At 34.3% G+C, this 12641-nt stretch overlaps 1 protein-coding gene across 5 annotated transcripts in view; it reads right to left on the reverse strand.

Moving 5' to 3' along the window:
• The window catches only part of LOC106464389 (nuclear protein MDM1-like), a 67139-nt gene that overhangs the window by 14147 nt on the left and 40351 nt on the right, over positions 1 to 12641 (reverse strand). For all 5 annotated transcript variants that reach the window (XM_022392076.1, XM_022392074.1, XM_022392073.1 and 2 more), the window contains 3 exons: positions 8728 to 8827; positions 8406 to 8599; positions 3121 to 3185 (listed from right to left, as the gene is read on the reverse strand). In XM_022392076.1, the coding sequence (XP_022247784.1) occupies positions 3121 to 3185; positions 8406 to 8599; positions 8728 to 8827 (359 nt within the window). The remainder of the gene's footprint in view (positions 1 to 3120; positions 3186 to 8405; positions 8600 to 8727; positions 8828 to 12641) is intronic.

A 12641-nucleotide genomic window follows, 5' to 3' on the forward strand; every position in this document is an offset into this window, starting at 1 on the left:
CAGTAAATGGAATAAACGGTCAGAATTCTGACATCAGAGATCTAATTTTCAACACACCATTCCACTTCAGAAGACAATGTGAGACTGAAGAGAACACACAAATGTATCGAAACTAGTTTTGCTGATATCAGACCTCTGACAGTTTGTTCCATTTACTGTGGTTTTTTCACTAAATGCCAGACACGATATTGTGTTCTTTTATTATCAATATGCCTAATAGGACACACTCTGAAACTAGAGCAACAGTTAATTATATAACTCTTTCTAACATAACATATCTGAAAGAGTAAGTATAAGCAATTTTGAGGAACAATCCAACTATTTTATATTGTGTGACATTATAGTTGATAATATTCAATAAAAGTGCATATCTGTCTGAAAAGCATAACTTCATTATTATCATTACATTTTCATATCTCATAGTCAGATTCATTTATATTATTTAATGTTTATAAGAAAACATTATAACAATTTATGTTTGACAGTATATATAAATGCTTTATAAATTAGTGTATTGCTAAGCAATAAAGAAATTACTCAGCAAACTCCTTGAACACTATGGACTCCTAAATAGACAGGTCATGATTTGGTGGACTCCACAACATCCAACATTAAATTTGACTTATGGTATATATATATATAAATAAATGGTTTCTTATGTAGAATTTATATTGAATGACAAAAATAAAATGATATGCATAAATTAATGTATTTTTAGCTGTGGCATAGCAGCTCACAGAATGGCTCTGAGGTTTTTTCAAGTATACACTTTCAGCTCGCAGCTCTGTCATCTCTTGACCGATTAGAGATCTAAACACAGTTTTGAACTCAGGAGTCAAACCATTTTGAATGATGTATTTGAGGTCTCATAGATGAATTAACTCTAATCCTGCCTAAAAGAATTTCAATTTAAAGGTAGGCTGATAGAGATCCTGATGAGTAATAAAAATGAATTGGGTATATGTGTGCCTCAACCTTGGTATTGCTGGCACACAGAAATATAACCAATAAAAAGAAAAAAAAAAGTCTCATTGATTAATTTACTCTAATCCTGCCTAAAAGAATTTCAGGTGACATGGTTATTGAGGATTCGTTCTTGTTTATTTTAAGATAATATCTCATTTGATTGTATTTAAGAGCATAAAAATTTTCAAAAATAAAATAATCTATGTATGGTTTGCTTCCATAAGTCAGTGTTCACTTCACAGCTCATCAATACAAAAAGTTACCCTGATCTCAAGCACTACCCTTAAAAGCTCAAAAGCTTTGAACTTGATATTGTGGTATTCCAAGGTACACTTGACAAAAACGTCAGTAAATTAAGCACCACAATAATTGGAGGTTCTTAGGAAATGCATGCAGAAATTGAATAAGTCAAACTTAACTGAAAGGAGAGAGAGAGGCTGAAAAAATGAAGAAAATATTTTATTATCAAAATATAAGACAATGGCATGAAGTGTCTGGCGAATAACCTATTAATTAATTAATTCAAAAATACAATATCAGCAACTTTTACAGTAGGAAAACTAATTTTAATTATTACAGCATTTTGATCCATAGTATTAGGTCATCATTAGGTAACACATTCAGTGTAACAGAGACAGAGAAATTTGCACTAGTTTTGACTATGAGCAACTTTATAAGTGGAGGATTAAGCACAGATACATAGTGAACATCTATACAAAGGCAGCCTGTACTAAAATTTGAAGAATTTATTTAATATACTGACTAAAATGCACTGATTTTTTATTTTACAAAAGGGATACATCCATAATATTTGCATGATACAATACTGTTGTTATACTTTATTAAAATTCAAATGCCAAAACAAACAAACAGTTCTTTATTGTATTTATTACAGTAACCTTATCTATTAAATCAAATAATTTATACTTACTGAATTAGGTCATCCAACAGCATTGTTATATATATGTCTTTATTTTCAGATTGTTATATTGACCAGATACCAAAATACCTTCAACTCCTTTTTGAAAAAACTGTTTAAAGGTAGCATTTTAAGGGGGCCAAGCATGACTCAGTGGTTAGCATGCTGGATTGTGGATTTGAGGTTTTATGGCCCTTACCAGAAAATAAAAATTTTGCTCTGCACTTTGGGACTATGGTTGTGTTATAAAAATGACAGTTAAATCTCACTAATCATCTGATAAGAGTAGCCCAAAAGTTGGTGGTGGGTGTTATTGACTAGCTATTTTACCTCTAGCCTATCACCACAAAATTAATGATGCTGAGCACATACAGCTCTCCTGTAACTTTACTCAACATTCCACAAAACTTTTAAGAATATTTCAAAGCCAGAAAAAAAATGTCTGTACTATATAATATAAGAATTAAAGGTGTACATCTTATCTGAAGCATGCATGATAATTAGAAAATTCATTATAAATTAGTGCTACTTAAGAAAATCAATTAACAATTAACTTGTAGGTGTTTCACTTGTTTATTTCTTAAATTGTCATATCATATTTTCTTTTAAATTTTATTATCCCTTTCAGTAAAGATGTTAAGAATTGTTTGGAAATGTTATTATGAGTTTTAAGTTAATAAAAAGTACTAACATATACAAGGCTAATAATTATATTAATATCCATAGCCAACAGAAATATGACTTATTACCCTAGGATTTGGTGAAATTTTATCAAAAACAGTTGAAGCAAATACTACAATAAGCACTGAAAGTGTGCAATCTTTTTTTCATTGTAGGTGAAAATATTTTTAACTGGATGTTTTTCATGGAGAAATGAGAGGGATTTGTAACTAAGTATTTTGAGTAATTAAGATTTTCAGAACTCTGAAAGCAAAAATGTATAACTGATTATAATGATTTAAAACAGACAAGGAAAATACAAGTTTTGTCTGACTGCCTATTGGAAAATTATATTATAAGTTTAATGTAATGTTTTTTCATAGTATTAAAAAAACCCTTATTGGTACTAGAGCCATCAATTCAAACTTACAACCTTCTAATCACTAAAAACAATCATTGAGTTAGAGTACTCTCACAAATACTCCTATACACAATATTTTAAAAGAGTAAAGTAGAAGCTCTATGGTAAAGAAAAATTATCTTGAATAGTGTAAGAAACTAGAAATTTAGCTAACCTTCATGCTTGGCTTCAGGAGTTTTCTCTTTTCTTTGCTCTGAGCTTGCTGAACGAGCAGAGGGCCTACAAAATGCAACAACTTATAAGAAGAGAAACAACTGAAGAAGTTTCTACTTTTTATCTTATTTAATAAAAACAAAGCTATAATATACTTCCATGACATCTAAAATAATGTATTCTGGATAAAATGAATTTTCATGGTTTACAGGTAGACAATCAGATAATAATCTGTATTAAAGCTGGCACACCAACACATTAAATGGTGCAAGAAAAGATCAAATAATATCATCTTACTCTTTTTTAAGCTATAATGCTTGAAACTAGATTCTGTTGGGAATTAGTTCATATACAGGTTATGTATGTTTGCTATTAGGTGAATGCGAGTCAAAGGGAAGAAAGAACTATAACATCACTGTATTTTGTTGTTATTAGTACAGTTAAAATAAACACAATACATTTACCTAAAAATCACCTCTACTCACAAATAGCTTTTCTCCACCAATAGGAGTGCAACACAACCCTAATCATCACTAGCACCCTCTCTTCTGTGCAGCCCATAATCACTTCAAGATTGGATAGTACATACAAAACCTACACCAGAAGTGGGGAGGTCGGGTGGGAAAGGTAAGAGGTATTTATTGGAAATACATTTTGTGTAGGAAAATGTTAACTTCCAATACAATATCTTACATATATAGCTAAATTCCACACTGAGTTGATGGAGGATCCACTGAGAAAATGATCTTCCCTTTAGAAAGTTCCCAAAGCAAGACTATGGGGTATTCGAATAGACAGAAGGCAACATCCCCATGGGAAACTGCACCACTTCTGAGCCAGGTATACTCTTCACCCATGTGAAAATGTGTTGAAATAATGGCAAAATCACAGGAGGGACCCCCTCCATCATTATGGTTGTGCATATCCAACACAACCATCACCATATCTGCTGGAAACCAACATCCGGGGGATGGTAGGTAGATGGACAGCAAAGTGAGGGTGCATCTTTTGTCCATCACCAGGCAGCATTGGGAATGTATTGTCCCATCCACAGTAGGAGGAGGGTACCTGGCCACACACATGTGAGGACTTATGTGGCTGATCCAGATCCAGCAATCACCATATCCACTGGGAACCAACATCAAGGGGATGGTAGGAAGGAGGATGCCTCAGCCAGAGGGGCAAACTGCATGTTGGCAGAATACATCTTCCATCACCTGACAGCATTTGGAATTGTACATCAGGTCCATGGGTAGATGAACGTCAATGCAATCTACACCAGTAGAACACCACTGACCTACTCTCAACTGAGGGAGATTGAACACACTCAGGAGGAATCCTCATGGCCCACCACTCCAGCAGCTAGGATCTGGTAAGTTGCAAGAACTCCCATACTCCACTACAAGAAGGAGGACACAGTGTGTTAGAGAGTGAAGAGGAATGCTGCACTGGAGACAGTGCAATGGGTTACTGCAACACCTTACTTTGAAAAGCAGACCTATTCATTGACCTACCATACAGGGTTGGACAGCAATCCCTGTCTACTTTACACATATTAGTCCACGCGTGTACGGTCCAGGACGAACATCTTTATGAAGCAAAATACCATGAGGAATATCTGCAGTAGAAAAAAAGAACACTTATTTTACCCACTCTTAAAGAAATTTTAGAGGAAAAAATGGTACCAAGAGGAAGAAAAAACCCTTTAGAACAGGAAACGGCCAGGTGATGAAGAAAATGATCAGTGAAGATATGGAGAGTGATCCACATTCTGTCACAAATGATGTCCTCCAATGAATGTCAGAAATGAGCATCCTGGGACATAGTAAGGTGATGGATTTGATGTCAAGAGACATGGAACAGACAACAAACAGCTGGTGAAAGGGAAGAATAAGCCAGTCAAAGAAGCTGGCAAATCCAACCTGTAAGGGGAATAGGAGAAAGGTCACAGGACTGGAGGGATTCCAAGGAAAAACAAATGGGAACAACAGAAGGAAGCACTGCATGCCACATAACAGTAGAGAGCCCTGATCTGACAGAGAAGGCAAGCACGGTTAGAACAGTCATAAAGGTGTAACATGGAAGGAAGGGAGATAGGTGTGAAGATGGAATTATCCTCCCAAGCAACCAAAGTTTTGGGTAGGAAAGAACAATCAAAGAAAAAGACCACATAGGAACAGTGAAATAAGGTGTGGTGGGTATTAATAGTGAACATGTCCATTCGATGACATCTGCTCACCAACAGGAGAAAGAAAAGGATCTGAGGAGAGGAGAGAAAAGGTTGACAAAGGCTAGAATGCAGGAAGGGTAAAGGCATGGAAGACAATACTGAGGATCCAATCAGGGAGAGAGGCAAGGTGAAGGGAAAAGGTGAGTCAGAGTGAATGAAACAACATAGAAAGGACAGGTAAATGGAAGACATGGGCATATAATGTACAAAGAAACGTGCCTGAAAATAACACAACACATAGAGGCCTGGATGATGGAAAGGATATGAGGAAGCAGATGGATGGAAGGGTAGGTATACAAATAGAGGCCCATCCAAGCCTGAGAGAGAGCATCTACCACTCCAGCCAATGGATGTGGAACAGGAGACCAAACTGAGGGAGCTGGGAATTGAGATAAGTGGCAAAGGCACCACAAATGGAACATCTCATTGGGAACAAAGCCATCGAAACACCATTGGGTCCAGTGACCAATCCATATGGAGAATCCTGTCAGGATGAGGTAAGCAATCTGTGACTAGATTCAGGATACCTTGAATATGACAAGCCATCAAAGGAATAGGATGACCTTAGGCCCAATACAGGAGGTTCAGTGTCTGCAAACAGAGGTCGCTCGACTGAGTCTCCCCTTGCCTGAAGATGGACAAGACCACAGTCAAGTTGTCAGAATGCACCATCACTGACAAGCTCTGAATAGCCAGAAGGAAGTGAACCAAATCTGACAACCAATGATTGATATATAGAGAGAACTCTGATAGAGTCCACTGCCCTGAGAGAGGCATCCAAGGGATCCATAATGAGGCTCCACTTGTTCAACAAAACCCACTAAAGGTGATGCATGTGGGCACAACCAATAGGGATGACGGCTTCCAGGGAAGTCCACATCCCCCAAAAGAGAGAGAGAACCGCTTGTATAGTGGGAGAAGGAGAAGAGAAGAGGCTATAAACTAGAAGCTTCATAGCCTTCAGCTAAATGGAAGAAGGTTGGGCCCAACTGAATAGGGAATTGAATAACACCCCAAGATGAACTAGGTATTGTGTGGGGGTGAGGAAAGACTTTTCCATCTTCACCAACCAACTAACCCAACCCACTTCTCTTAGGAGAAATTGAGTACGAAGAGCAGAGTTCACCTGTGAGAAAGCTAGAAGTAGCCAGATTTCCATGTAATGGTGGAAATGGAGACCCCAGGAATGAAGAAAATGAAACAATGTGACTTCATTACTATCTTGCTTAGGTACATTTACTTATATATCTGTGTCAAACTTGTAAGACTGACTATCATTACTGGCAAAGAAAAATAAAAGGCAACTGAAGGCTTTTTTTATTTAATATTAACAGTCAAGCTTTAGTATTCCTTTGTACATGGTATCAATTCTCCTGTTACCATGTTTAAGCTGTTTGATAATACACTTTGATACCCACTATCGTTTGCATTGTTTTGCAATTGGGGAGGGCTAGTTTCTTCACGGCTTTTCTGAATATCGAGTTCAAAAAACATTAAATCTGGGCCTCCACCTAAAAAATAGTTATTTCAAGCCCTGGTTGTGCTCCTTTTGTAGTGAATTGGAACTAGATTCCTCCTAGTACATCAGGTGACTGGGAAGTGGCAAACTGAAGATGTGAACAATGGACTACAAGATACTTAAATACATTTGTGAAACCATTAATTTATGCATAAAAAACTTCTTCATTTTAGTAAATTGATGTATAAACTTAACTCTATTCCTTGTGATATCTAACAAAGCAGAATAAAATGTATTCACAAAAATGCCTAACAACAAGCATAATATGGTTGGCTCAATACATAAGCATATTTGTACTCGCTACATCCATTAAAATTACTAGCTACAGTTAAATAAATGATATAATATATGCAACTACCTTTGTTAAAGTTAACAGTAAAAGAGAAATTCAAATAAATATGATTATAATGTCGAAAAAGAAAATGAACTAGGTTTATAAATAGCTAGAGCTAACAAACTGATTTATAGCCTAAACACTAAGAGAATTATTTTTGTCTATTCTCTGTAGTTGCAAAATAACACTGCCAAAGGCTGTTTATGTAATAAGTAAACACAAAAACTATGGGAAAAACACTATTTAATTTGTTGCAAGTTAGATATCCTAATTAAATGATAAATTTAATTGTACAAATTATAAATTGCCAATAAATCTGTGTTTATCCAGCATTCACCCAAGATTCATCCAAACAAAAAATAATGTGACTGGTGAGAAATAACTCTTCTGCTATATAACATAGTTCATTGTTTCATAAAAGAAAAGTATAGAAAATCTCCAAATTGCACACAAGCAAAATTAAGCTACAGCTTCATCACAAAAAACTTCATTTGATACAATGACTACATTAAATATTCACTAATATTTTTACGAGTAACCAATAGATAAAAGTCATATTTCTGCAGTCCTTTGATGCTAAAAATACTGGGCACATCTCTTTAAAAATGCTAGCAACAAAGTTCACTTACTGTTCACTTGAATACACACATTGTGATTACTCAAATTGAATCAAGAATTCTTTCCTCAAGTAGAGCAAGGAATACTTTTTTGTATATAACTTTTTTGACATGGTGCTATTTGAATACAATGGGACGAGAAGCACTTAAATGGAATAACAACTCAGTTGATAGGCCTTTGCTTAAGCTTACATGTACAGATCAGGGGTGTTACCAAGATTCTTTTGGAGGAGATTTATCATTTCTCAAATCAATAACACATATACGCCTAAGAAAGCTGTGAGAATCGGTAGTGGTCCAGTACATGGTTCATAGTAAGGTTCATGTTAGGTTGAAGCAACATAACAACAAATGAAAGGTTATAAATATAAAATTGCAATGCCACAACCACGAATTTTCACAATTTACATAGATTCTTTGTTTATTTCATTGCACATTGTAAGACATTATACCTATACATCATGTGATGAGTTTGTTTACAGTGACATGTACTTTCTGACTTCCTTTTGGATGTTTTCATACAGGGAGTACTATAACTCAACATCAAAACTGTTAAGAAAAGTTATGAGACATAGTCAATATTCACCTTGAGGTGGCAATCAGGACATAGGTAGGAAGAAGACTTTCATCTTCAACAGATTTTCTTGTAATCATAGTAGACTGGTCTCCATAAAAAGGTCTTCCCTGGGATCGGACACGGTACTCACCTGCCTTCTTTATTCGTTCCACAACTTCAGAGTACCAGGGGTTAGCTTCATCTAAAGGCTTTCCTTCCACGTCCTGTTGAAACAAAACGAAAATATTATTCTTTAGCAGTAATTTTCATAAGAAAAGAAAAATGTTTTGAAGTTATTAGTAAAATAATTATCTATATATATTCAAGTTCAATTACAAAAGAATTTTTTTACCCTTAATTTCTCAGTTTTTTTCCAACTGCCATCCACATAAACATAAGCTGAGAATGGTTGAAATTTCGATTTATATTCTGTCTTCTTGCCCATAATTGTTCTAAATGAACAAAAATAAAAAAATATTTATAATCTGATCACAGAAAAGAACTAGCATATCATGTTACCCTTTCTTTACAATTATCAGCTAAAGCCATCACTGTCCAAGCAATTGACCAAAAAAACTACATTGCTTGTAAATGTTTTTCTGAAAATTATTTTTAATCCCCTTTGTTTAAAATTGATATGCTTACATTTCTTCCATTCTTCATATAAAGATGTATTCAGAACAGTACTGTATCTTGGATATCAAACTCATTCTATACCAAAACAGTCAATAAAACTGGACACCACCAGCCTGTCGTGATGAGTCTAAGTTCATAAACCTCTAATTTAAAATTACTTATGCCTTGAAAAACTAATGTACTGTAAGTGCAGTTCAAGAAAGAATAAAATAAGAAACCTAAAAATTTTCTGACTACCTTTATTGCTAGCTATGTACAATACTTGATCATTTATACTAAAAACTTCTTCAATCCAGTAACTTTTCAACTTAGATTAAACATTATCAACTTCCTGCAGTTGAAACCTAAGAATATCATAAGATTATGTACATAATTGTGTTTATGTATATGTTTGAGTGCTTTGAGTTAACAACTTCTCCCTTAAGATAACTTAAAATTATTTCAAGTTATGAATATGATACTTATATAGTTCTTGCACAGTGTTGTATACAAAAAACCATATAACATCTTCTGATAAGGACTATATATTTATTAATATGGAACTTTGAAGATAAAAAAATGAAGTTTAAAATTCGAGTTATTGGACCCTTAAAGTGTGGAATATTTTGACCAATTTACAAACTTACATTTGTCTAAATTGCTATCATAAAGATGGTCACTTATAATGTTATCTTATATGCATTATTTGATGTTTGTAAATAATAATTTTACAGATTAGGGAGGAACAGAAAAGTGTTCACTGGACATCTTTCCAGAAATGAAACAATCCTAAATTTTTAACACTTTGTTTAATTGTCAATAAGCTCAAAGCTACACCCACCAGATTTACCACTGAGCTACTGGGGGCATTTTAATGCAAGTGTTAGTTAAGAAGTATCTCAAAGTGCAGAAACATATGAATTTATAACCTTAGGAACCTTTTCAACCAGCTTTACATACATTTATCATTAGCAAGAACATTATGAAATAAATTTAATAAAAACTAATAAAATTTACATTTAACTTGAAAAATACACAATCAACTGTAACAGATGGTGCATTATAATAAAATTCACATTTAAGTGGCAACCACAAAATTGTCCTTGAGCAAATGCATTTTTATATACATGTATTTTTCATTATTTACATACAGAGAATACTATAATATCATACAGAGAATACTATAATTCAACATCACTACCTTATGATCAGTCAGTCTCATACAAACACAGATGAAGTTGTAACCTTAAAAAATTATCTGTTCCACCATTTAAGAACACTGTTGTTGACATTTTTGCACAAAATGCAGTATTAAAGTAATATATACCTATGGGCAGGACAGGTATTACCTCCTAGAAATTGCAAATAAAGGCAGCTAGAATGAGATGAACTTAACGTCTTTCTCGACCATGTGTTGTACTTATACAGAGCAAAGGACAAATTCAGAACAAAAATTGTTATAATGCAAGAAGATAGAAATACATGGTGTATTTACATATGGTAATGTTACTATTCAAAACAGAATTGTAATAATTTTCAAGCAGCAAAATATTATATATTTTGAAACCTAGCATAAGACCATCAGTCACTCTGTGTAACTACTAAATACGCTGTTTCCTACAAAGTGAGTAACACTGAATTTAAACAATATGGTCCACAATCTTGAAAGGTAAGTAGTCTGAAGGAAGATCCAAAGAAAGTTCCAGTCAAGTATCCAAATGAAATGCATACATACTGTGTTTGTATTTAGTGTTTAAATAAAGATTGTTCATTTTGTACTTTGCTTTGTGTCTAGTCTATTTATTTCATTCTTACAACTCAGTTATTTAAAGATTCAGAATTATTCTGAAATAAATATCCTGATTAAATTTCCCATTACTCTTAAGTAAAACCGCTTTGACATAAACATACCACACAATGGATAGGAAGGAGAAAATGTTTGTGCTTTACCAAGGGATATGTAATTGTAAGTTTTCTTTTCTTGCTGCTGTGTGTATTGCCCTTAATCTGACCTCTTGTGCTACTAAGTTTAAAAAGGCTTCTTAGATTGGAAATGGCATTTAATACAACTAGAAAGATTTTTGACCAAGGAGAGCCAGTTATTGAAGGAATATGATTGTCTAAAAAAGTTGTCCTCTCCTGGATGTCAGATTTTCACTAATAAATCATGAAGAAGAGCACTGATGTCTGATGGCCACAGAATGATTGACCATGCTTTTCATCTGTTGATCAATCTCAGTGCAAGGGAATTACAGATGACTGAGGATCATTGTGGTAGTATGGCATCTGGCAAGTCAAAGACCAAATGGGGCAGTCTGTATGAGACCCTTAGACTTATGTCAGCCAGAGTAACCCAACCATAGCTGTGAATAAAGCCACCCAGGAATATCAGAGAAACAGGAGGTGCTGTTAATGAAATACATCAACAAACCAGAGTTATCTCACCAGCAAGAGAATGGAGAAGAAAATAAATAATGGGGCAGTGTGTCAGGTTCTTTGTATGGGCCAGATTCTTTACAGTAGGTGTCTGTGACTTGTTGGTGATAAATTTCAACAATACACAAACAACATACAATCCACTTGTTTTAAAATAATATATTAAAACAAGTCAAACATGTGTACAAATGTTTGTTACACTGTTGGTTATCACAGTTGTATCCAGAGATTTAATTAATTGTATTTTTTTGTTGTCAATTTCCACACAGACTGGTTCAATTACTTTAGAAAATAATTTGACAAGACGAATTATTCTTCCTGCTTTGTTATTACAATATAGTCTGTAATAATGTCACTTTCAACTCACCACTATAACTGTTGGTTACCACAGTTGTATCCAGAGATTTAAATAATTGTCTTCTTATTGTCAAAGTCCACGCAGGCTGGTTCACTTATTTTAGAACACAATTTGACAAGAAAAATTATTCTTACAACTCTGTTATTACGATACAGTGAAAATTTCACTTTTGAAATCGCCACTATATGCTCTTTGTGGCTAAACTCCAAATCACACAGTCTAGGTCTAACTATCTCGAACTACATTTTTAACATGTATCTATACCCTGATAGAGGTCTAGAACATTCCACATGCTACTAGATATTGTGATGCACAAACACTCAATTAAAACAATGAGAAAAACTCAGAAGGTTCTAGTAACCTGATGCAATAATATAAAAATCACCAATTCATGACTATTAAACTGCACAATGTATGATTCATAAACAGTTATGAAAACAAACTTACAATAAACTATTGCTTCTAAAAATAACTAAATTTAGCACTCGGATAGATAAACTATCTAAATCATAACTCCCACATTAAATTTAATTTGAAACAATCATGTAAATCTATTGCAGTAAGTCTCTCTGAGCCAGGAGGCATACTACTGAGACAGCTATGGATCATAGAGGATCCTGGGTTCATATGCAACCAATGAACACACTTTGAAGTGCACCTTTTACATTTTGTCGACCGAGATTAGATCAGGGGCCTAATACTCGTCAGGGTGTTGGTGACCCTGAGAATGTTTACAATGCTGTACCTATGATGCCAAGGATATCTCAGCCAGGTGATGGCTGGGAAGATATTGTTACGTCTCCGTTTGTTAATTAATTTTCGTAACTTCGTTCTGACGAAACTTTAGCGACACAAGT

The sequence above is a fragment of the Limulus polyphemus genome, unplaced genomic scaffold (assembly GCF_000517525.1).
Source record: "Limulus polyphemus unplaced genomic scaffold, Limulus_polyphemus-2.1.2 Scaffold1636, whole genome shotgun sequence".
Taxonomy (NCBI): Eukaryota; Metazoa; Arthropoda; class Merostomata; order Xiphosura; family Limulidae; genus Limulus; species Limulus polyphemus.